The following is a 27,555-nucleotide window of genomic DNA, read 5'->3' on the forward strand; positions in this document are numbered from 1 at the left end:
AAAAAAATGTAGAAATAAATACAAGTGGAAATAAATTAATGTGGAAATAAATACAATACATAAATATGGAAATAAAATTGCAAATACTCATTCATGTCATATTTTACATTTATTTATTTATTTATATGTACACTTTATTCATTTTTTACATTTCTTTAAAAATATATTTATTTTTTAATATTGTCATATTTGGTCCTCCATAAACCTGTTTCTAAACCAGCAAGAGATTTCAGATGTAATATTGTTGGTTCAAACACTGCACTCTGCTGACAATATTCATGCATGACACAGTTTTTACTTTGAAGTTGAAGTGTTTAACTTTCACTGTTTTAAAATACTTTCTTCTATCCCAGTGTATATACAGAGACAACTGTAAGTCAGCCATATGTAGGTTAATTTTCTCAAAAACTGTCTCTGCGGCACTATGAGGGACCTGTCCATAATCAGAGGAATGGGACTTTGACTCAGCTTGTGGTGTGAGTTGGAGATGGAGACTACCCCAGTGTCTGAAATCTCATTTTCTTTTGCAATTCTGTTCAGTAGCGCATAAATTAACACTCTTCAGATTTAACCCTCATACTCAGGTGCATTTTTAGGCTGCCTCAGTATCTTATGCCTATGCATAACATACTGAGAAGATAAAGAAACCCAATCTAGAACCTTGTGAATTGATTCATCATAGAACTATTTTACAAGTTGCTGGATTGCATTAAATAAAGACTGGATGTTGATAAAATACCGTCTGATGAATTATAATAAAACAGAAGTGCTAGTCGTTGGACCAAAGGCTTCAAGACGTCACATCCTGCTCTGACACTGTCAGTTCATGAATCATTCAGTTTACATATTTTTGTTTAGAAAAATGGCTCCAATTCAAGCTAACAGGTAAAACATTATAATAATAATTTTATTTTATTTTATTATTGACATATGGGGACAAGATGAGTTTTTACGACCAATAATATTTTTTTGGATTGTGATATTAATTTTATGAATATTATGCACATATCCACTCAATTTTGATTTTAGTGCAAAAAAATTCCACAAATATCTCAATCTAGAAACTGTATTGTGAAAGTACCTAAAATATTATATATTTAATATTATATTATATTATTGTACATATTATAAATTAATAAATTATTTCAATTATAAAGTATATTTGTTGTCCTGAATTTAATTGAAGCCGATTTTAATAAAAAAATAAATAAAAAAACCCCCACAAATATCTGTCTTTTTACTGTATTGTGAAAGTACCAAAAATATTAATGTAATGTAATATTAAATGTATTAATATTATAAATATTATAAATGAATAAATTAAGATTATACAGTATATTTGTTTGTACAAGTTTGTTGTCCTGAATTAAATTTAAGATGATTTTAATACAAAATAAATTAAAAAAAATAAAAATAAAAATTCCACAAATATCTCAAATCTTATTATTGTATTGTGAAAGTACCTAAAATATTATATATTTTAATATTATAAAGTATTTAGATCATACAGTATATTTGCTTGTACAAGTTTGTTATCCTTAATTTAATTTAAGATGATTTTAATAAAAATGAAAAAAATCAATAATAAAAATTCAAAACAAATCACTGCGCTTGGACAAAAGGATTTTCATCAGTATATTAAAGTAATATCATTTAATATGTTTAATTGTCATGAAAATAATGTCTCAATGCAAATAAACCTTAACAGTCTTAAACGTTTTTTTCTTTCGATTTTGGGTTGAAATGTGACATTTCTTCATTAGATAAACCCACATGCCGTTTATTGGTGTCTTACAGTAAACAAAACCAAACTTTGGAAAAGATGTTTATTCAGTTCTCAAGACATCAATTTCTTCGAGAAAAATAATGACATCATTGATCAAACAGCTTTCATTCAACTCAAGTCAACAAGCAAACGCTGCATATCATTGATAATTTGGTTTTTTTAAAGCTCTGCATCTCTCAGCTGGAAACATTATGAGTGATTCAGAGCAGTCAGTCTGTGTTCGGAGTTTTATTGTGTAGTCGCGGTCGTAAACTTATTGACTTATCGTACACTGCTGCTCAATTCCAACAGAACAGACAGTGTTACATTCGCAAACAAAAAGATCGACAACAAAATCAGTTTTAAACTACACACTCGGTAAGCTATTGCACATACTCACTGCATACATACAATCAAATACACACATGTGCAAGCCTACACATTCAAAACACACAACTTGCATCAACATTCAATCACTCATTATTCTTAACCACATTTAAACAATTAAAATCAGCTTGTCAGTTTTGTGCCACACCCATGTTTTAGAGTCAGAAAGAAAAATCAGAAATTATAACAACGATGACAAATATAATATGAACACCTTTCCAAGAGACCAGACCAGTTCAGACCAGTCCAGCTAAAACTAGTGCAGCAAAATAAACAGTTTTGTTTGATCTGTGAGGTTTGAATAAATTATTCTTTAACTCAAGAGTGTATATGTGAGTGTTTTTGGTTTATTGGGGAATGGATGCTCGTAGAATCTGGACTGTGGTTCTGTTCAGTAGGTCGCTGTGGGTGTTTCGCGGGCGGAGCTAAACAAAAGCTCCGCCTTTGAACTGATGAAGTACGTCACCAATAGAGACAAGAGCAGCACAGCCACGCCCACCCCCAGTGTTAACATCTATTAGAGACAGACACACAAAACATATTTATTCATTTTATGAAGCTGTAGTTTGTTGGATTGTTTTAACATGACACACGGCTATCATCTTGGAAATAAAACCAAAATACATTCCTTTTTCTTTTTTTGTTGATTTTGTGGAAATATGTCTTCAAAAGGATAGTTCACCAAAACATTAAAATTGTCATTGACGGCTTTTAATGGCATGTATGGCTTCAGAAGAATTGGACTATAGCATGAGCCGTATGAACTAGTTTTTTTGTACAGAGCCCCTTAGAGGACAGGGCGGCAATTTGTTTCTGAAATAGTTTTGCTTGCCCTCACAAAAAATTGACCATGATTTTACTAAAGTAACCACCTTTTAACGATGATATTTGTAGTGAAACCATGGAATGGCAAACTACTGCGAGGGAACGCCAAAGTACTGCGAGGGCACGCATAACTACGGCGAGGGGCACGCATAACTACGGCGAGGGGCACGCATAACTACGGCGAGGGGCACGCATAACTACGGCGAGGGGCACGCATAACTACTGCGAGGGGCACGCATAACTACTGCGAGGGGCACGCATAACTACGGCGAGAGGCACTCATAACTACGGCGAGAGGCACTCATAACTACGGCGAGGGGCACGCATAACTACGGCGAGGGGCACGCATAACTACGGCGAGGGGCACGCATAACTACGGCGAGGGGCACGCATAACTACGGCGAGGGGCACGCATAACTACTGCGAGGGCACGCATAACTGCGGCGAGGGGCACGCATAACTGCGGCGAGGGGTACGCATAACTGCGGCGAGGGGTACGCATAACTACTGCGAGGGGTACGCATAACTACTGCGAGGGGCACGCATAACTACGGCGAGGGGCACGCATAACTACGGCGAGGGGCACGCATAACTACGGCGAGGGGCACGCATAACTACTGCGAGGGGCACGCATAACTACTGCGAGGGGTACGCATAACTACTGCGAGGGCACGCATAACTACTGCGAGGGCACGCATAACTACTGCGAGGGCACGCATAACTGCGGTGAGGGCACGCATAACTGCGGCGAGGGGTACGCATAACTACGGCGAGAGGCACGCATAACTACTGCGAGGGCACGCATAACTACGGCGAGGGGCACGCATAACTACTGCGAGGGGCACGCATAACTACGGCGAGGGGCACGCATAACTACGGCGAGGGGCACGCATAACTACGGCGAGGGGCACGCATAACTACGGCGAGGGGCACGCATAACTACGGCGAGGGGCACGCATAACTACGGCGAGGGCACGCATAACTACGGCGAGGGCACGCATAACTACTGCGAGGGGCACGCATAACTACTGCGAGGGAACGCATAACTACTGCGAGGGAACGCAAATTTGACTCGTCCCTCCTTTTCTTAAAAAAAAAAAAAAAAAAAAGCAATAATCAATGTTCCAGTGAGACACTTACAATGGAAGTCAATGGGGTCAATTTTTGGAGGGTTTAAAGACAGAAATGTGAAGATTATATTTTTATAAAAGCACTTACATTAATTCTTCTGTTAAAACTTGTGTATTATTTGAGTGTAAAGTTGTTTAAATCATCGTTTTACAGTCGTCATGGCAACAAAGTTGTAAAATTGTTTATAACTTCACACAGATGCGGTTAGTAAGTGATTTTATCACAGTAAAATCATGTTAACACACATATTGTTTATGTCTTGTGTCTATACTTTTGAAACAGTGAGTATTTTAATGTTTACAGATTATTGACCCCATTGACTTCCATTGTAAGTGTCTCACTGGAACACACATTTGTGCTTTATTTAAAGAAAATGATGGACGAGTTGAAATTATTAAACATTATGCCACAAATGCTGTCGATTGATCTTAACTTGTGTTGAACGCGGATTATTTTACATTTTGGCTGTCTGATCTAATAAACAAAATGCTCTTTTGTGTCCAACAAATTTTGACAATTGTAGTAGGTAGTATGTTTTTCTAACATAGCCAACTATTTCAGATAAAACTTCCCTAAATATCCAGCAAAAATAAACTGAACTGTGACTTGGCTAGGACAAGCAGCAATGTGGACCAGACTTTATGCTAATAGTCAAAAGACTACTAAATAACTGACAGAGGCCCATTAGAGAGAACTGAAGTGAACTTGTGTACTGAGAGATGCTATAAGTGTTAAAATAAGTGAGTTTAGATCAGGATAAATGTGCTATATTTTCAACTAATATCAACTGGAATCCCATTGTTTCTGAATTACCTCGAGTTCTCGGCTGGCCACGAGAAAGATCCGCGCTCGGATGCTCTTCCAGCGAGACTCTGTCCATGTGGAATACTCTCTGGATCCGTATTCCAGAAGTTCAAACGCAGGCGAGATGGCTTTAGAGAGACGCACAGACGCTCGCACACAGAACGGGTCTCCAGTGCTGTTCGCCGAGACGGAGCCCGAAACCCAGAAGTATGAAAACAACTGAAGAAAAAACAAAACAGAGATGAAATCAAACATTAGAGAAGGTTATTGTAGGAAACACCGACTCTGTTCCCTAGAGAGCGGCTTTGCTGAAGGCAGCTGAACTAGAACCTCATAAGTGAAATAAATATTGAATAAAACATTGATATTTCGATACATTGATACAAAAACACACGAGAGGTCATGACATACGGTAAATTCTTAATGAATAGTGTTTTTTTATTATTCCGTATTCAACGGTTTAATTAAATTGTAGTGTTGTACCGATAACAGTGAAATTTCACGATTCTCGATAGCAATTTTGATACCACAGAAAAGCGTGCTGTTATGATAATGTGCTATTGAACACACTTCTTTAGCAATTTAAAGTTACATTTCAATGTAAATAATACATTAAAATATATGCATGTTTCCTTCGTGTTTCTAACGCTTGTTTGTTTTTAAGCAGGGCCCTACTGAAATCTGTTTTATTTCCCCCCAAACAAACAAACAAACTCACACACACACAAAACAAACAAACAAACAAACACACACACACACAGACACACAAACAAACACACACAAACAAACTCACTCACACACACACACACACACACACACACATGTTGGTGCAGCTATCATTATGAGGACTCTCCATAGACATAATGATTTTTATACTTTATGAACTATAGATTCTATCCCCTAACCCTAACCCTACCCCTAAACCTAACCCTCACAAAAAACTTTCTGCATTTTTACATTTTCAATAAAACATCATTTAGTATGTTATTTCCCTTGTGAGGACCACCCAAAAGGTCCTCACAACCAGAAATGTCCTCACAGAACAGGTTGATTCTCAATACTTGGTCCTCACAAGTATAGCAAAACCTGTACACACACACACACACACATACACACACACACACACACACACACACACACACACTCACTCACTCACTCACACACTCACTCACTCACACACTCACTCACACACTCACTCACACACTCACTCACACACTCACTCACACACTGTGCCATTCTGCGTTTTATAGCTAATGCCATTTTTATGACTGGATTCAGTGATTCTGTCTGTGATGGCATCGGTCCGACCATCATCATTGTCTAAAGTTTAGAACGTTAATGTTTTTGTAGTTAACACAACAGCAATGCTGGTCCAAAAAAAAAATGATCAGAATTTGCACTATATCAATACTTTTTTTTGTCAGAGCAAGGTCAAGGTCAATTTATGTCTAAAAAAACAAGTGTATACCAAAGTGCTGTTCAAGTACAATTAAAACAATAAAAAAAGCAGCATAATACAAAACAGGACAGAAAACAAGACTAAAATTACAATCACTCAAAAGCTAAAGAATACAGATAAGTCTTAAGATGAGATTTAAAAATATAAAGAGAGGGAGCTGATCTAATGTCCAGTGGCAAATCATTCCCCAGTCTGGGGCCGAATACAGAGCATGGTATATGCAGGAGAAGTTCATCTGAAGATGTGACAGTCCTGGAGGAATGATGATGGACAAGGAGGTCTGATAGGTAAGGTGGGTCTAAGCAATGTATGGCTTTAAAAACGAATAATGAGACATTCAAAATGGCACTAAGCCTCAATAATTCACTGCAACAAAAACACTATGAGAACACACAAAATGACTGATTGATTTTTCGAAATAAATCACAATACAATTTTTGTCAATATCGATCAGCCCTACTAGTTCCCTTTGAGTCTAGGTCAGGAGCTATGATTTGGGATGCTTAATATACTGTATTGGTGAACACAGAGGTATTGGCCAATATTAGCATTTATTTATTTTTTTAAATCATCAGTATCAGTCTGATTACGCCGAAATGGAGCGCAACAGTCTGGTTCGGAAAGTTAAAAAAATCCCATTACATTTTTTTTTTTTCCATAGTGGAAATGATTATTAATGATGTCTTATAAACATTTAAAGACAGACCTACTGTGAGCTCTGAAGTTGTTAATTGATGGTATACTCTATGCTTCTGTTGAAACCATCAGTCTGAGTTATTTCGACATTTTTAAAAAATCATGATTAATAGCCGAATTCCTGGTGAAGAACTACACTACCCATAATCCTGAAGAGAGATCCACCAATCAGAAGAGCTCCGCCCACTCCCATGATGCACTGTGAACGAGTCGCTCTCACTACACTCTCAACCATTATAATTTTTTTGATGCATGATTTCACTTGAAGCATGTCAAATTCTATATGTTCTATAAATGTTATTATATTTTATATGCTTTAGCATGAATGTTGATTTAATAATAAAAAAAATAAAAAAATAAAAAAAAAAATTCACAAACAGTGAGGATTAATACTATTGGCCGTGATATTAATATCAGCCAAAACCTCTATAACCACCCTTATTAGAGGTCAAATGATAAGGTTTTTTTATGGTCAATGCTAAAGAGCTATGCCCAGCTTTACAATGCGGGTAACTCTGTCCACTGTGAACTGGCACCAGTCCAAAACAAAAATTTAAAAAAATAAGGCTGGGCATAGAAATGCATCAATTTTTGAACTACAAATTCTTCAGACATGTTTAGTAAGTTCTGTTCTCTGTTTTGTGTGCAGTTGTGTTCTGTTGTCACTATCACTGCGGATGACCTGTTTTTAGATAAACAAAACGAGTTTTCGCTTGAACGCCCCAATGTCACGAGGGGTCTGCGTGAACTGTTGCTCTCGTGTCCCATCATGAACACACACAGGAGATCAACGGTCAGTGAACATTTATATTATTCACTAAATAATACATTAGATTTCAGTTTGTTTCTCACCAAATCTTATCGTATGCTTTCATAACAATCATGAGTCTCATGAATAATTTATTAGACTTCTGAATTATACTTTTGTGTTCTTTTGAAGCTTGAAGAGGTGGTCACCATAAACTGCCATTGTATGACATCACTGAGCACAACATTTATTCACAATTTCTTCCTTTGTGTTAAGAAGAAAGAAAGTCATATAGAGTTATAACAACACAGGGGTGAGTAAACAATGACTGAATTTACATTTTTGTGTGAACTATCCCTTTAATCTATAAACAGGGCACAGTTATTGGCCAATGCTGACAAACCATATTCAATATAACCAAACATTAATCAGTCTGACCTGATATACTGGTATTGTTTACTTATTACAATCTATAATCAGTAGTTTTTCCCTCTTGATATTTTCTCAGGCACATATGAATTTAAACTTTTAACTTAGAATAAACACTTATTCCTGACATAAATCATATAAGTTCGATTCCTTCAGTTCTTCATGTCAGATATTGTGACTAAGCACGCCCGGCCCCCAGTCGGGCTAATCAGTCGAGGAGAGGGATAAGTGCAGCAGAATGAAGAAGTTCGGGAGAGAGAGAGAGTCACATGCAGCGGCCATGTGTGCATTTATGTTTTTGTGTCTTTTTGTTTAAGTTCCTATTAAAATATTACTTTGACTGTTCAGCCGGTTCCCGCCACCTCCTTTCCCATTTCAACCCTGTTACATTGGTGCCAAAGCCCAGGAAGGAGGAGGGATGCACTGTCGTGGAGTTCTCACCACTGTCATCCACCCAAAGGAGCAGCCGCGTCCATCCGCCGGGGGATGGAGGTGGCCGGCCGCCTGGACGCGGAGGAACGGCCGTCATCTGCGAGGGGAGTAGAGGCTTGCTGCCGGCCGCCTGGAGCAGTGGAGCTGCTGCCAGGAGTGGAGTTCCCTACCGGCCGCCAAAATGCGGAGGGGCGTTCCATCCACCAGGGGTTGGAGGACTTGCTCCGGTCCGCCCAGGGAGGAGCGGTTGTCATCCGCCAGAAGGTGGAGGAGTGATAGAGTACCAGGCAACGGCGTGTCTGGGAACCGGCGAGCAATTTTTTTTTCTCTCTCTCCTCTCTCTCATTGTCGCTCTGCCTTGCCCTTTCCCTCTCTTCTTTTTTTTTCCTTTCCCTCCCCTCGTCCCCCTCCCCAGCCCTAGAGAGGTGGGGGAAGGCCTGCCGGCAGGCACGGCCAGAAAGAAGGGGGGGATGTACGTCATGCTGGGGGTTCCCTGGCCTGGGGCAAAGGAGGGAACCCCCGATTGGGCTAATCAGCCGAGGAGAGGGATAAGTGCAGCAGAACACAGCAGTTCGGGAGAGAGAGAGCCACATACAGCTGCCATGTGTGCATTTTTGTTTTTGTGTCTTTTTGTTTAAGTTCCTATTAAAATATTACTTTGACGGTTCAGCCGGTTCCCGCCTCCTCCTTTCCCATTTCAACCCTGTTACAGATATATACTCACATCTTTGCTCTCAGTATTGATGTCGTTGGGGTTCTGACACTGAGTCTCTGTGAGGTTGGTAACAGTTCCCGTCAGGTTAGCCAGAATATACTGCACAAACCGTGTCACGCTGTGGACCGGACCATGGATCTGCGGGCCCAGACCGATGTAGAACTGAGGAGGACCAGAACCTGGTGACCACACAGGGCAGAGTCAGACATGTGTGATGAGTGCAAGTGTGTCTGATGTGCTATGCTTGTTTGTGGACAGTTTATGTAGTATGTCATTTAAGTCATCATTTGGCTGTCAGGTCTGTGGAAAAACAGCAACACCAGAACCTTTTTATTGGAACAGGGAGTTTGGAGTCATGTAAACACTGGACATCTCACCTAACATGGCATTGTCTCCTTTTTTAGTCACTTCTGGAGGCAACAAAGATCTGAACCAACTATTGTTCTTCTGAATAAGAAAGCCATACAGCAACCGAGCAACCTGAATAAAAAAAGAGTCACATGTAATCATGTGACACTTAAGTGTGTGGTTTATATGCGATCACATGACTCACGATCTTAGGGTCAGCGGTGATGTTGTTCAGTGCGTTCTCTTTGCCTCCTGCCTGCCTGTAAAGTGATCGAGCGACTAGTGTGGCCACTTCAGCTAGAGACTGAGAGAGCGAGAAAAAGAGAAAGCAGACATAAAATTACAATGTTAAAATTACTGTGAACACTGTCGGTTTCATGTTGACAAACTGGCCAGGCGTTACTGTACCTTTGCCGTTTCAGTCTCGTACACAAGCTGCTCGTCCGGACTCAGATTTGGCGGGTACGTCACATTCAGGTTTGCTGCGGTGTCGTACAAACTCTCGTAGTATCTGTTTCAGGTACGGATGACAAACAACATGGAAAAATATCATCCGTTAAATTAGTTTTGGCCTCAGATGACACAACATCTGCAGACCATCTGATGCACACTGTACACGGAAATGGCAAGATCTTGCTTAAAACAGCAAGCTGCAATCTGATTGGTTAGCTCTAAGTACTTTCCAGGAGTCAGTGTGCACAGGTTTATATAAGTCCAACGGGAAACAAAGTCCTACTTCTTCCACAGATTTATGAAGTATTTGAGTAAGAGCACAACAGTGCCATCTCCGTTCCAGAAGTATTTTTTTCCATTAATAGCTTCCATATATTTTTTTAATCTAATGTCTGTCTGTCTGTCTGTCTATCATCAGCCTTTTCTATCCATCCATCCATCTATCTAGTCTTTTCTATCTATCTATCTTTTATTTTGCCTTTTCTATCCATCCATCCATCCATCTAGTCTTTTCTATTTATCTATCTGTCTATCATCAGCCTTTTCTATCCATCCATCCATCCATCTATCATCAATCTATCTAGTCTTTTTATCTATCTATCTATCTATCTGCCTTTTCAATCCATCCATCCATCTATCTAGTCTTTTCTATCTATCCATCTATCTATCTATCTGTCTGTCTGTCTATCATCAGCCTTTTCTATCCATCCATCCATCCATCCATCTATCATCAGCCTTTTCTATCGATCCATCCATCTATCTAGTCTTTTCTAACTACTCTTTTCTATCTATCTAGTTTTTCTATCTATCTATCTGCCTTTTCAATCCATCCATCTATCTATCCATCTATCTATCTGTCTGTCTATCATCAGCCTTTTCTATTCATCCATTCATCTATCAAGTCTTTTCTATCTATCTATCTATCATCAGTCTTTTCTATCCATCCATCCATCCATCATCAGCCTTTTCTATCCATCCATCCATCCATCCATCCATCTATCATCAGCCTTTTCTATCCATCCATTTATCTATCATCAATCTATCTAGTCTTATCTATCCATCTATCTGTCTGTCTATCATCAGCCTTTTCTATCCATCCATCCATCCATCTATCATCAATCTATCTAGTCTTTTTTATCTATCTATCTATCTATCTGCCTTTTCAATCCATCCATCCATCTATCTAGTCTTTTCTATCTATCCATCTATCTATCTGTCTGTCTGTCTATCATCAGCCTTTTCTATCCATCCATCCATCCATCCATCCATCTATCTATCATCAGCCTTTTCTATCGATCCATCCATCTATCTAGTCTTTTCTAACTACTCTTTTCTATCTATCTAGTTTTTCTATCTATCTATCTGCCTTTTCAATCCATCCATCTATCTATCCATCTATCTATCTGTCTGTCTATCATCAGCCTTTTCTATTCATCCATTCATCTATCAAGTCTTTTCTATCTATCTATCTATCATCAGTCTTTTCTATCCATCCATCCATCATCAGCCTTTTCTATCCATCCATCCATCCATCCATCTATCATCAGCCTTTTCTATCCATCCATTTATCTATCTAGTTTTCTATCTATCTATCTGCCTTTTCAATCTATCCATCTATCTATCCATCTATCTATCTGTCTGTCTATCATCAGCCTTTTCTATCCATCCATCCATCTATCAAGTCTTTTCTATCTATCTATCTATCATCAGCTTTTTCTATACATCCATCCATCCATCCATCCATCATCAGCCTTTTCTATCCATCCATCCATCTATCATCAGCCTTTTCTATCCATCCATCCATTTATCTATCTAGTCTTTTCTATCTATCTATCATCAGCTTTTTCTATCCATCCATCCATCCATCATCAGCCTTTCCTATCCATCCATCCATCCATCATCAGCCTTTCCTATCCATCCATCCATCTAGTCTTTTCTATCTATCTATCTATCATCAGCTTTTTCTATCCATCCATCCATCTATCTATCTAGTCTTTTCTATCTATCCATCCATCTATCTATCTATCTAGTCTTCTCTATCTATCTATCTATCCATCCATCCATCCATCTATCTATCATCAGCCTTTTCTTTCCATCCATCCATTCATCCATCTAGTCTTTTCTATCTATCTAGTTTTTATATCTATCCATCCATCCATCATCAGCCTTTTCAATCCATCCATCCATCTATCTAGTCTTTTCTATCTATCTATCATCAGCTTTTTCTATCCATCCATCCATCTATCTATCTAGTCTTTTCTATCTATCATCAGCTTTTTCTATCCATCCATCCATCTATCAAGTCTTTTCTATCTATCTATCATCAGCTTTTTCTATACATCCATCCATCCATCCATCATCAGCCTTTTCTATCCATCCATCCATCCATCCATCATCAGCCTTTTCTATCCATCCATCCATCTATCTATCATCAGCCTTTTCTATCCATCCATCCATCCATCCATCATCAGCCTTTTCTATCCATCCATCCATCCATCCATCATCAGCCTTTCCTATCCATCCATCCATCCATCTATCTAGTCTTTTCTATCTATCTATCATCAGCTTTTTCTATCCATCCATCCATCTATCTATCTATCCATCCATCCATCTATCTATCATCAGCCTTTTCTTTCCATCCATCCATCTATCTAGTCTTTTCTATCTATCTATCATCAGCTTTTTCTATCCATCCATATATCTATCTATCTATCTAGTTTTCTATCTATCTATCATCAGCCTTTTCTTTCCATCCATCCATTCATCCATCTAGTCTTTTCTATCTATCTAGTTTTTATATCTATCCATCCATCCATCATCAGCCTTTTCAATCCATCCATCCATCTATCATCAGCCTTTTCTATCCATCCATCCATCCATCCATCATCAGCCTTTTCTATCCATCCATCCATCTATCTAGTCTTTTCTATCTATCTATCTATCATCAGCTTTTTCTATCCATCCATCCATCTATCTATCTAGTCTTTTCTATCTATCATCAGCCTTTTCTATCCATCCATCTATCTATCTAGTCTTCTCTATCTATCTATCCATCCATCTATCTATCATCAGCCTTTTCTTTCCATCCATCCATCCATCATCAGCCTTTTCTATCCATCCATCTATCTAGTCTTTTCTATATATCTATCTATCATCAGCTTTTTCTATCCATCATCCATCTATCTATCTAGTCTTTTCTATCTATCATCAGCTTTTTCTATCCATCCATCCATCCATCATCAGCCTTTTCTATCCATCCATCAATCTATCTATCTATCTATCTAGTCTTCTCTATCTATCTATCTATCTATCCATCCATCTATCTATCATCAGCCTTTTCTTTCCATCCATCCATCCATCCATCCATCTAGTCTTTTCTATCTATCTATCTATCTAGGTTTTATATCTATCCATCCATCCATCATCAGCCTTTTCAATCCATCCATCCATCTATCTATCTATCATCAGCCTTTTCTATCCATCCATCCATCCATCTGTCTATCTATCTATCCTTCAAAAGGTTCTTTACTGACCTTAATAGTTGTATTTAGAACAATATCTTCATGAAGAACCATTTTGTGCTGAAATGGTTCTTTGCGTTGGGCATTAGGGGTTCTTTATTCCCTCCCTTTTGGTTTTTGAACAAAACTGTCAATAAATTCTTTCAAAGCCAACGCATCATTGGTTGACTCAAAGCACTGGAGTCCTGACAGCTAAACCAACCAATTTCACAGACTGTCAACACTCTCCACAGGTAAACTTGATAAATATATTTTTTAAATGTCACTGAAACTTTTTAACCATTAGTAGTTTTATAAGGAAAGTTATCAGGGACAGCAAATCCCATTAGCTCAGTTAAAAGCATTTGCTTATTTTTTCTTTCACTTCACTCTGTTTTTCAAAGTTAACAGTTTATTGTAAATGTGTTGTTTGGGAGCAAGAGTTTGGCCAAATTTGAAGTCATGATTTATAACAACTTTGTTACATCTATAGCCGTTACTGTTCATGTTGGGGAGATCACATTTTCTCAGCTCATTCACGTCATAAAAATTCAAGACGAATATACAGTAAACTTTATGGCGGAACATTTCCCAAGAGGTTACTACTACGCATTTGCATGACTAATTGCTTAAAATAAAATTTCTCTTTGCAACACTTTCAATAATTATAAATTACTCAGAGCTTCTTTACCTTTAGATTTAGAAATGTAGCCCTACATAGTCCAAAATATAAACCTGCATCCAGTTATTTTTTGCAAATATGTTTAATAATCTTGAAGGGAATTCATGAAGATATAACCTAGAGTTTATGACACCTGCTTTTCTCTCTGCAGTGGAGAGACAGACAAATTTTCAATGCGATTTTTCCCCCACCCGCAGTATACGAGTCACTGGCCATTTTCCAAACTGCTTTTTTGCGCCTTTGAAGGGCACTTTGCAAAGGTCGTTCCAAACAAAAGTAAGAAAGTACATTTTTTCACAAAGGGCCCTTTGAGAAGTCTTTTAGTGAAAGGCTACATTTAATCTGTAATGCCATGCTACCTTCAGTGCCCACATCAAGAACTCTTGTCTTTCATAGTGAGTAGGGCATAGGGATGATCACTTTCAATTGAAATTTGCTCATTGTCTGCTCTGATAACAGCATATGCCTACCTTAAAGATATCATATTATGTGTTTTAAGTACTCCTTTTTATATCTATTTTTGCTATGAATTTACGTACTATAATTTAACCTTCATTACATCCATTTTGTGTTTCCATTAGACTTTGCTATTCTTTGAAGGATTGGTTGCCAGTATGGAAAAATGCTTTCTAAATAAAAGGAAAAAAAGACTGTACAATTTCTATCCCAGCCTTAACGTGTAGAGCATGCTATAACATTTGCATATGCATTTATTGTCTCTTTCACATTATGTATTTGTTGATGTGAGTGATTTATGCATTTGGAATTGTTTAATCACAATCTTTTATTAATGTATTCAGCTAATGATTGCAGTAAAAAGCATAGTTATTTTTAGAAAATACAAGCACTTAATTGACAAACATGCCTTGCTTTATATTTAATGTAAAACTATAATTGAGGATATAATGTTTTATAGGAAAAGATCATCAGAAAAGTTTCTTTATAGCACTATTGAGGTTCTATATTGCACTTTCAAAGGAAGGTTGTTTATGGAACCTTTAAAAGGTTCATTTAACAAAAGGTTTTATAGCACTATGAAGTGCTAAAGGAAGTTCTTTATGGACTAAAAAAGGTTCTACACCAAAGGTTTTTATAGCACTACTGAGGCTATATAGAACCTAAAGGGTTCCATTTAACACCAAAAGAGGTTCTTTATAGCACTATTGAGGTTCTATATTGCACTTTCAAAGGAAGGTTGTTTATGGAACCTTTAAAAAAGGTTCTATTTAACACCAAAAAGGTTCTTTATAGCACTATTGAAAGTGCTATATAGAACCTCAAAGGAAGGTTCTTTATGGAACCTTTAAAAAAGAGTTCTATTTAACACCAAAATAGGTTATTTATAGCACTACTGAAAGTGCTATATAGAACCTAAAAGGAAGGTTCTTTATGGAACTTTTAAAAAAGGGTTCTATTTAACACCAAAAGAGGTTCTTTATAGCACTACTGAGGTTCTATATTGCACTTTCAAAAGGAAGGTTCTTTATGGAACCTTTAAAAAAGGGTTCCATTTAACACCAAAAGAGGTTCTTTATAGCACTATTGAGGTTCTATATTGCACTTTCAAAGGAAGGTTCTTTATGGAACCTTTAAAAAAGGGTTCTATTTAACACCAAAAAAGGTTCTTTATAGCACTACTGAAAGCGCTATATAGAACCTCAAAGGAAGGTTCTTTATGGAACCTTTAAAAAAGGTTCTATTTAACACCAAAAGTGGTTCTTTATAGCACTACTGAGGTTCTATATTGCACTTTCAAAGGAAGGTTCTTTATGGAACCTTTAAAAAAGGGTTCTATTTAACACCAAAAAAGGTTATTTATAGCACTATTGAAAGTGCTATATAGAACCTCAAAGGAAGGTTCTTAATGGAACCTTTAAAAAAGGGTTCTATTTAACACCGAAAGAGGTTCTTTATAGCACTACTGAGGTTCTATATTGCACTTTCAAAAGGAAGGTTCTTTATAGAATCTTAAAAAAAGGGTTCTATTTAGCACCAAAAAGTGTTCTGCTATTGTTACAAGCTGATAAAACCTTATCTGGTACTATTTGGAACCATTTTTCTTATGAGTGTATCTATCTAAATGTTGGGCCTGTAAAAAAAATTATTTTGAAATTTCAAACAAGACTGTATTTTACTTTAGTACCAAAAGCAAAAGTGAATAGCAATAGTGAGATCTTTTACTTGAAAATTAATACTTTTTACTCATAATTTATTTAGACCTTTACAAAAGTACATATTTTACGTTTGTGACATTCATCAAATCAAATCATTGAAATGTACTTTATTTCGCTTTGCTCTCTGGGTTTATAAAATTTTAAATATACTTGCCCTTAAAAAATTAGGAATTCTGAAAATTAATTTAGAATTATGGCTCTTTGAATACAATCTATCATGACCTGACCAATCAGAATCCCTTTAGAATGTCAAGGAACATAATCGTTTATTAATTGTGATCAGACCTGTTTTTGAAAGCTGACTGGTGGTCTGCCAGCACGACGCCGGGGATCTGTCTTGCCCGCAGGAAACGCTGGAAGGAGGAGGGCGGTAAAGGCTGACTGTGAGATGGCTCGGCCAATGAGATACTCAAATTAGAAGCCACAGATTTCATGTTGTTCACCAAAGCCTCAACCTGAGAGAGAGACAGACAGAGACAAACAGTGCGATTGAGATTATGGTCAAAAAGAAAAAAGAACGCTCTTTCCTCTTCACTCACATCCTCTTTAATGCTGAGATTGCTGCGGGATATGGGGTCAGAGTGCAGCCACAGATCACGCCCACTGCCCAGCCCAACCTACAAACAAAAAACAGCCTGTAAATCTCAGTGAGTCCAAAGAATACATGCAATGCTGCTTATAATATGGCAAAAGTCATATTCATTATTATTATTACTATTATGCCTTAAAATGTTGTCTAGGTAGGCAGCTAACTAGGGTTTGGAACAGAGATTGGGAGTGTGTGTGTGTATGTGTGTGTGTGTGTGTTTGGTCACTCACCTGTCCAATTTCCAGCATGGAGTGTACATTATTCAAGTCGATAACAAACTCCTGTTTTTCCATATCGTACACCATCTTTGAGCTGCCGATGTAATCAAATGCTTCCTGTGAGAGAGACAGAGTGAGTGATCAGAAATACGCTAACACAGGTCATGATGATGCAGACATGACCCACTGACCCCTTGAAAAAAGGTGAAAAAAATATTGCGTGGGGGCGGAGTTTCCTTAGTGACAGGATAGAGTGCTTGAACCGCAGCCAACAGAGTGACGATTCCAGACACGGTTCCCTCGGCCGCTGGAGCCTTCTCCCAGAAAAATGACCGGCCGTCAAGCTATGACAGGAATAAAGAGAGAATCACAAACAGGTTGAAGTTGTACACACATGGATATCTTGAGTTTTCTGATGAGGGTATATATTTGAATTTATTTCTTTGTTTTTTGTTGTTGTTATTAACATGTGATGGATGTTTAGATATGGACAGGTGCACGAGTGACATGTCTTTTGCTCACCCTTGTCGCGGCGATGACAACGCTCTCGTTCATCACGTGGCCCTTCGCGCTGTTGTTGAGGGAGCGTGTGGACGCCCAGACGTTAAAATCATTCAAGGGGTCACACAGAACTTCTGGGAGGATGTAGAGATAAAAAGTACATAGTCATTTAGCAGACACTTATCTACAGTTTCTTAAGACTCATTTAAACAATGGAAGAAACTGAACTTTTTTTCATCCGAACACAAAAAGCAACATAGGCCAATGAAGAACTGTTATCCCATGCACAGCATCACAGCAAAATTTGTTTGTTGCGGAAAATAAACAAATAGGGTTGAGAAAAGGGAACCCGTTCCAACGGTTTGATTTTCATGACTTTCGGTTCTTGAGCGTGCATTTGTCCACCAAAGCGGATGTGACATTGTACTAAAATTATTTAAATGCACGCTTCCCAGGGGGCCTGGGTAGCTCAGTGGTAAAAATACGCTGGCTACCACCCCTGGAGTTCGCTAGTTCGAATCCCAGGGCGTGCTGAGTGACTCCAGCCAGGTCTCCTAAGCAACCAAATTGGCCCGGTTGCTAGGGAGGGTAGAGTCACATGGGGTAACCTCCTCGTGGTCGCTATAATGTGGTTTGTTCTCGGTGGGGTGCATGGTGAGTTGAGCGTGGTTGCCGCGGTGGATGGCGTGAAGCCTCCACACGCGCTATGTCTCCGTGGCAACGCACTCAACAAGCCACGTGATAAGATGCGCGGGTTGACTGTCTCAGACGCGGAGGCAACTGGGATTCGTCCTCCGCCACCCGGACTGAAGCGAATCACTATGCGACCACGAGGACTTGGAGCGCATTGGGAATTGGGTATTCCAAATTGGGAGAAAAAGGGGAACCCCCCCCCCCCAAAAAAAAAAAAAAAAAAAAAAAAATATGCACACTTCCCAGCTACTTACCCAATTACGTTAAGAAACCGAAATCATTAAGGAATTGAAATCATTTATCAGATTCGTAACCAGAATCGTTAAATTCCTTACAATTCCTATTTTTATTAATAAAGAACGACACGTCCAAACTAACGATGTGCACAAGCAATTGACTAATCAAGTACTTGTTCAGCACCAGCTAATCGACTATTAAAAATACTAATCGAAAAAAGGCAAATTGATTTTCTTTTGCATATAATGCTAAATGATTCTGCAATTTCCCTCTGAATGTCTCACCAAATCTTGCAGTTACAACCAAGTCGTTAATGCATTGAGAATTGTAATGAAATGTAATTTTAATTGAATTAAAGCATATTGTTTGTTTTTTAGGGCTCTCAATTTTATGCGTCAATTCAGTGCAATTAATAAAATAAAAAATAATGCATTAAACAAATTAACACAATGAATCATTTCCCCCGACCGTAATTCAAGCTTGGCATACCACCTGTTTTCTCCAGGGGGCAGTAATTGAAACTTGCTGTATAGGCAACGCTTAGCTTATACAGAGAACAAACCACACTCACGACAGCACACAGCACAACATAAGGACGGACGCATTATTGCGTTTAAACACAGTTTGATGGAGAGCAACACTGAACGCAGGGATCTCAGGACGTGTTTTTCTACATTTCAAACTTCGTTTAACTTGACACAGCGATCTAAAAACAGTATGTTTATGACGTGACAACCGAGACGCTCCAAAAGCATCCGTCTGACACAGGTGTACGTTAATGCGTCCTTAAACAAGCCCTCGTAATAAATCTATTTCTGACAGATTGACCAATTTAAATGCAAATGGATTACTATGAACTGTAGGCCAATGATGGTCTTATGTTCAATAATACGCAAATAAACAATATATTGGATTCTGAAGACACTTTTTGGTAACATTTAACAATAAGGTTCCATTCGTTAACATTAGTGCATTAGGTATCATGAATAAACAATTAACAATATACTGTTTACAGCATTTATTAATCTTTGTTAATGTTTGTTAATAAAAATACAATTGTTCATTGTTAGTTCATGTTAGTTCATAGTTCATTAACTAATGTTAACACATACTTCTTTCGATTTTAAAAATGTACTGTATTAGTATATGTTGAAATGAACATTAACTAAGATTAATAAATGTTGTAAAAGTATTGTTCATTGATAGTTCAGAACCTTATTGTAAAGTGCTGCCATATTTTTTTAATGCTTTACTCATGTGCCACAGTACTGTAATGCATTTTAATTATCTGAATTATTTTTATATATATATCTTATTTATAACTATTTAAGTATAACTATTTATAATTATATACTGAATTATTGTTATTTGAGGGGCTTTCTCAGCAAATATTTATATGCGATTAATTGCGATTAATTCGATTAATCATGTAGACAATTCGATTAATAAAGTAACCCAAAGTTTGGTGAAGTTGGCTCATTTACAAACCATTCTTGGTAATGTTTGTGAATAAAACAAAATATAAATTTAATGTACTGTAAGTGTCATACCTGTTATTTTTAACTTACAAGTAATCGAATACTCGTTTTTTGTGGGTTAGAGTACTCGATTACTAAAATAATAGCCAAGATCTCCTACATCAAAAATTTTAGGAAGGGGAAAGATCACCAAACAAACACCATAACAGAACAAAAACGTCAATGCATTTTGTCATACTTCAAGTATGCCTAAAGATTAAGTCTAAATAGTAAATATAAATGAGCCTTTATAGAAAAGGTATTAAATAATCCTAAAGTCCTCACGTAATGTGTCTGGCTCAATAGTGATTACATACTTGCATTTTATTTAAGTGCAAACATGATGTTTAGAGCAGAATTAAGTTATTTAAGTGGCGTACCTGTCTTAACTGAGTTTCAGATGTGTGAACTTTTTCAAATGTTACTCTCAAAAGTTGAACTCTCGTTTTACCACATCCGAATGTGACATTTTGGACTCTGTTCACACCTGTCTTTAGGTAAAAACGCATCTTAATACCAGATAAAAACGAGGCCTTGGAGTGTTAAAGACCCCGTTAATTGGCTCGGGGTGGTCTGCTTTCGATGTGTGTGTACCTGGGTTGATGCTAAATCGGTTCTGCAGGTCTGTGCGTCTCATACACGTCACGGTGTCCGTCACTGCATGCATGTGAGAGAAGAGCTGCATCGCACACAGAGGGTACTCAGGACCGCTGCCATTCACACGCTTGTTATGAAGCTCATAACACTACACACACACACACACGTACACACATAAATGACAGATCAGAGACAATATTAAACCCTCATGAAGTATTTGTTCACTTAAGACACACTTAAAAATGTCCGGATGTCTTTGTATTAGATAAGAAAATGCAAAAGCATCTGCCGAAGCTTTCCACAGATCTAACCTCTCTTTTCTGAGCCATTTTAGTGAGATTTCCATCTCCAAATACATTTTGTGGTCACTGTAAAGCTCTGTAATGTAAGAAAAGACATGCAAGTGTAAGAGACGCCAACGCACACACCTGGCGGATGACCTCAGTTTGATTCTCGTCGTTCAGAGCGAACACGGGGAAAGCAAAGTCTTCGTAGGACAGTCCGTTTCCGAGCGGGTTCCACACGGTGACGTTACAGTTGGCTAGTTCAGGGCCATAACTTCCAGAATACACACCTGAAAGACGAGAAAATCCACAAAAACTCTCATGTGACACCTAAAAATATGCAATAAACTTATGACACAGTAAAATACACAAACTTCATATACAACTTACAACTTCAATGAGACTCTCAAACTCAGGATTTGACATCATTTATGACATTTGACACATCACCAACGTTGTAATCACGTCTACTCTATTAAGACCCATTTGCCCCACAGCTGCTGTCCATTGATTTTCAGTGTTAGTGTAGGAACCGCATAAACTCTGCTTGCAAATGACTGTTTTTAATTTCCAAAGTGCAACTGCTGTGACAGATAGGAGGCCAAATATGATCTTAAATGAACAAGACAATAGGTAAGCTCTAACGGGACGAACCGGACCCCTTCTCGCCAACATCGCAGACTTTTGTACGTGCTGTTTGTGAATAGATAGCTGAAAACAAACAAACAATGTACTACTTCTAAATTTTGTCTTTGCATTTATTTTGAATGCAGTAAGTACCTTCAATCATTTAATCGAAACCAGCTGTTTTAGTTTTAATAATAAGACAAATATTATTATTTTACAGCAATAATAATTTGAGCAGTAAAGACACATATTGCATGTCTGATGGTAGTTTTCATTCTTAAGCCAAGCGAACACTACACGACTTGCAGTCGGCGCCCTGCGACTGTGTGACCATTTCAGGACTGTAGAGTATCAACTAAACGACCATTCGTCCCCGACTGAGGCCATGTGTACACTGGTATTAAGATGAGTTTTGGGTGATCCGATCACAAATGAACAAGCGAGACATCACCGTTACATCTGGTCGTCTCTTTTGAGCACTTGTGTTCAGATATCGAGGAGAGGGTCTCTGATTTCATGAGGACATACATCAATCATTACATCTGTGTTTTACTGAATGATAATAATGCACAGTTATTTTAATGCAGTACCTGTAACTGAACTTCTAATGTTCGTGCTGCTCATATCTGTGTCCCTATTGCACATGTTCATGCATTCGCTTTTTAAATATTTTACAATCGTACGCTTATTCTCTTTAAATCTGCCCAGAACCAGCGAAAATCTGGCCATTATAGCTGCCTTTAGCGTCGCCCCTATTGAAACGGATCGCCCAAAATGCATCTTAAAATTAAGATAACGAAATCCATTCACAAACTCACGCAGTTTATTCTTGATAACATGTCAACAAACATGAAAGAACGGCTTAATAAAAACAGCGAGTAGGGAGATGTGGGCAGTGGTTGCATCGACCGAAAATTCTCCGTCATTTATTGATTTTTTGAAACACTGACAGAAAATTCAACAACACCATTTTAGGGCATGCTGAGTGACTCCAGTCAGGTCTCCTAAGCAACCAAATTGGCCCGGTTGCTAGGGAGGGTAGAGTCACATGGGGTAACCTCCTCGTGGTCGCTATAATGTGGTTCTCGCTCTCGGTGGGGAGTGTGGTGAGTTGAGCGCGGATGCTGCGGTGGATGGCATGAAGCCTCCACACGTGCTATGTCTCCGTGGCAACGCTCTCAACAACCCACGTGATAAGATGCGCGGATTGAAGGCAACTGAGATTCGTCCTCCGCCACCCGGATTGAGGCGAGTCACTACGCCACCACGAGGACTTAGAGCGCATTGGGAATTGGGCATTTAAAAAACAAACAAACAAACAAACAAACAAACAAAACAACACCACCATTTTAACCTAGTGCATCAGTTTGATTTGCCCTATTTATTGCCTAGCTGGTATTAAAGATATGTTTCAGATGAACCTATCACAAGTGGACAGGCGCTATCGGGATTTACACCTGGTAATATGCTTCTCTCATATTTAAGGAGAGGGACTCTGATTTAATGACTGCATATGTTAGTTATTACGTCAGTGTGTTACTGCATGTGCATGACAGAAATTTTACAACACAGTCCGTCAGAGGGACGGATAACATTTGTTTTTTTATTCTAGCGCAACCTCTTGATGTGGGTGATCTTTTGTTTTATTTTCTAGTCATTTTTTCTCTCCTGGTACCCACATCTTGCTCTCCTCTTTCAACAAACATGAAAGAACGGTATTTTTTGTCTCCTGTTTAGATATCAAGCGGTTTTGAAATCTGTCGTTGCGTCTGGGACTCGCCTCGACCTGTCGCAGGAGTGCGCACACAACAAGACCGTTCGTCGTGAGATCTGAGACTTCTCGTCGCAGACCAGTCGCCGACTCAAAACATCAAAGGAGACGAGCTTGAGTCATGTGGTGTACACTAGGCTTTATATAGCACATTAATCAGGCTTTAGAAGAGAGTTAAACGTGTGAGGATGTGTATTCATCAACATGAACGGAAACAATCATGCAGACCTCGTGAACCTAGTTCAAATCAAAGTTAACACCATAGATATCACTTTATAATCACGTTTAATAACATAAACAAACTAGAGTAGATCATATAGTGCTTAAGAGATTACTGACATGAAAGCTGCTGCTCAAAAGAACCCGGAAAGACAATTTAATTAGAAAAGACTTCAAACTGTGAAATATACACCCCACCTCTATGACAAAACCATCACAGCGGGGCTAATTGCGATTACACACACCTGTGTTCTGGTTGGGGCAGGAGGCGTGGGGTGAGAATCCGTCAGCAGGACCCGTGTTTGACACAATCACAGCGACTCCAGCGACCCTGGATGAGTTCTTCATCATCAACATCACCGATCTACACGAGAAACACAACACACATCAGAAACACAGACAGAGAGACAAACAGAGAAGCTGATGTTTTAGTACCTGTTGAAGAAGGCCGTCTCCATGACGACCATGTAAGGAGGATGTGGTCCCGTGTTGAGTATCCAGTCCAGGTCTGATTCGGTCTCCAGCACATGGAGGACACCAGTGTCTCCTGATATAGATGCTGAGAGAGACAGAGAGAGGGACGAGGAGTTATTTACAGATGTGTGAAGTATTAAAGTATCTTTAGCTTAATACTGGACAGTACTCTTTTATGTTTTAGGTCATTTGTCTTTCACTTTAGTGAACACTCAAAAGGTCTTACTAGTCACTCATTTACTTATGTACATATTTCACAGGTTATAACAACCTAAATCTCTCATCTTATACAAATAAAAAAATGTTGTCCATCTTTGGAGATTACAAGCCAAGAGTTGAAATGAAATTGCAGTCCCATTAATTTTATACAAGTTTTATATAAAACTGAAATGAATTTCAAGTGTCAAATTGGTCACTTCTATAGCCAGTGGTCTTTGTCCTAAAGTAATGCATTTTAATTATAAGAAGCGCTTAAGATGACTTAGTTTAAATACGGTCGACAGTCATTCTATACGCAACTCTACTGAATTAAAATGTAACTATTTTAGGGGCCTGGGTAGCTCAGTGGTAAAATACGCTGGCTAGTTCGCTAGTTTGAATCCCAGGGTGTGCTGAGTGACTCCAGCCAGGTCTCGTAAGCAACCAAATTGGCCCGGTTGCTAGGGAGGGTAGAGTCACATGGGGTAACCTCCTCGTGGTTGCTATAATGTGGTTTGTTCTCGGTGGGGCGCGTGGTGAGTTGAGCGTGGTTGCCGCGGTGGATGGCGTGAAGCCTCCACATGCGCTATGTCTCCGTGGCAACGCGCTCAACAAGCCACGTGATAAGATGCGCGGGTTGACTGTCTCAGACGCGGAGGCAACTGGGATTCGTCCTCCGCCACCCGGACTGAAGTGAATCACTATGTGACCACGAGGACTTACAGCGCATTGGGAATTGGGCATTCCAAATTGGGAGAAAAAGGGGAAAAATCCCAAAATAAAAAAATAAATAAAAATGTAACTATTTTAGCAGGTTTCAGGATGTAAGTTTCAGTTTAACGTCTGGTGTGTAACTGAGAAAATTACTGTGATAAAACACATTCTTATAAAAGATTGAGCATCAGTGACTTTAATGACTGCCTCTTGATGTCATCATCCCATTTCTAAAGCTTAGACGTTAAGAAAAACAAATGTCATCTAAATAATTATTTTAATAACCTTTTTTTAAATATTCATTAATCTTCTTTATAATCTTTAATCTCTTAATCTTTTATTATTTTAATTCATTTTAAATAAATAAAAAAGTTTCCACTGCCTCTTGATGTCATCGGTACATTTCTAAAGTTAAGAAAAACATTTTATTCAACATTATTTTAATCTTTTTCAATTTATTTCAAAAATCTCCCCTGCCACTTGATGTCATCGTCCTATTTCTAAAGCTTAGAAGCTAAGATTTTTTTTAATCTAAATAATTATTAAAAAAATAAAAATTAAATAAAATTAAATTAAATATCTATTTATTAGTCTTCTTTATAATCTTTAATATCTTAATTTTTTTTTTTTTTATTAATTTTAAATATTTTTTGCTTTTAATTATTTTAATTTTTATTTAATTAAAGCAACTCTATAAACAACTAGTTTATTTATTTATTTATTTATTTATTTATTTATTTTTGCAGTTTTGAGGATATAAGTTTCAGTTTAACGTCTGGTGTGTAATTGAGAAAATGACTATGATAAAACACACTCTTTTAAAAGTCTGTCCATTAAAGTCACTTTAATTAAAACGTTTCCACTGCCTCGATGTCATCGATATATTTCTAAAGCCAAGAAAAACATTTAAACACATACAACTAATTATTTCAATATATTTTTTAATTATTTTAATATTTTTAATCTCTTTTAAAAAAAAAAATTATTAATTTTTTTTTTCTAAATTCTTGTCATTTTTATTACATTTTTGTTTATTTAATTTTATTTATTTATTTATGACTTTTAATTGAGTACTAAATTGAGAATTTGTGCTCAGAACTCAAAAAGCATACTTTTATTTAAGTCTAATTTCTCTGTATATTATCCACTCACACAGACAATAATAAAGTGGTGTAGTTTATCAGTATTGATCGACTCACACTGGCAGCCGATCTGATGTGTGGCGTTCAGCAGTCGAACACACGGAACCGTATCGTTCAGTTCAACATAGATCTTCTGTTCCACTGAACTGCAGCTCACACCTACAACAACACAAAACACACACAAAACACTCTGTAACATTCACATACACATGTATAGTAATAGCAGCCTAAACATTTCATTCCCATGTTTTTATACCATATTCACAATATCATTCAAAAAGTCAATTGTTCTTGAATTGAAGTGACATTTTACTCAAATGCAATATCAGGTATTTTGCTTCTTATATGATACAGATGGCAATTTATCAGAAAATCTAGTATTTTACTGTGCATTTAATATTGAAAAGGGGGTTAAAGTAAGTTTATTTACATGCACAACTTACATAAAATACTGTGGTGGTACTGTGGTAAATATACATTCAAGTACTACAGTATTTGCATGGTTATCAAATACCAAATATCAATAAATACTACAGTACTAATATGGTACTTGTCCAAAAACTAAAGTAATACCGTGCTACTTTTTCCAAGTTCTTTGTGACAGCATTATAGGGTCTTAAAATGTCACTGATTCTACATTAGATTAATATTATATATAACATACAGCGTATAGATGCAATTATTGTTCTTAATGTACAAACACTGTACACATATTAATAATATATGAATACATATTCCAGTTTCAGGCCTGAACGACTGAACAACATGCATCAACATTTAAACATGAAACAATCACATTTATACTCACAGGTGTAAAATAAGGCGCTGATAATCAGTTTAATGCGGTTTATTGATTTTAAATCTTCCATCTTCCTCATTTAATGATCTTCAGTATGAAACTGCAGCAGCGCGTGTTTTCTTCCTGTTCCGCTTTTCCTTTTTTGGCCTTTTACTCCACAGCGACATCCACCGTTGTTACTTTATATGCGGTACTGTATGGAGTCATATTTGTGCCACAAAATTATATTTTGAGCATGCAAAAAATGTATTTGGCACTCAGAGTGGGTAGGAGGAGAAAGCACATTCAAATAAATGTTATCCAAGACCAAAACTGATTTTCATTTGCTCAAAATGAATTTATCTTTGCAAGAAGATACACTGCTTTACAAAACTGAGTTCAAGCGCATGCAAAATAATGTTTTGTGCACTCAGAATATCATTTTGCA

The 27,555-nt window shown here is 37.7% G+C and overlaps 1 protein-coding gene across 2 annotated transcripts; it reads right to left on the minus strand.

Annotated features, from left to right (window-relative positions):
• Window positions 1–1,812: 1,812 nt before the first annotated feature.
• Window positions 1,813–27,292, minus strand: ncstn (nicastrin). Of its 2 annotated transcripts, none has more exons than XM_051701493.1 (17): window positions 27,138–27,292; window positions 26,387–26,488; window positions 24,237–24,360; window positions 24,047–24,165; window positions 21,329–21,474; window positions 20,898–21,048; window positions 17,878–17,987; window positions 17,547–17,699; window positions 17,368–17,472; window positions 17,088–17,165; window positions 16,834–17,003; window positions 10,148–10,250; window positions 9,945–10,043; window positions 9,769–9,871; window positions 9,401–9,570; window positions 4,922–5,131; window positions 1,813–2,666 (listed from the first exon to the last, which is right to left on the minus strand). In XM_051701493.1, exons 1-17 carry the CDS (start codon window positions 27,205–27,207, stop codon window positions 2,544–2,546), a joined length of 2,136 nt encoding a protein of 711 aa, XP_051557453.1. In that variant the 5' UTR covers window positions 27,208–27,292; the 3' UTR covers window positions 1,813–2,543. The 2 variants fall into 2 exon arrangements, with proteins under 2 accessions (XP_051557453.1, XP_051557452.1); XM_051701492.1 differs by having other exon boundaries at window positions 17,878–17,990; window positions 27,138–27,291.
• Between the last annotated feature and the right edge of the window lie 263 nt (window positions 27,293–27,555).

Source organism: Myxocyprinus asiaticus, chromosome 6 (genome assembly GCF_019703515.2).
Source record: "Myxocyprinus asiaticus isolate MX2 ecotype Aquarium Trade chromosome 6, UBuf_Myxa_2, whole genome shotgun sequence".
In the NCBI taxonomy this organism is placed as follows: domain Eukaryota; kingdom Metazoa; phylum Chordata; class Actinopteri; order Cypriniformes; family Catostomidae; genus Myxocyprinus; species Myxocyprinus asiaticus.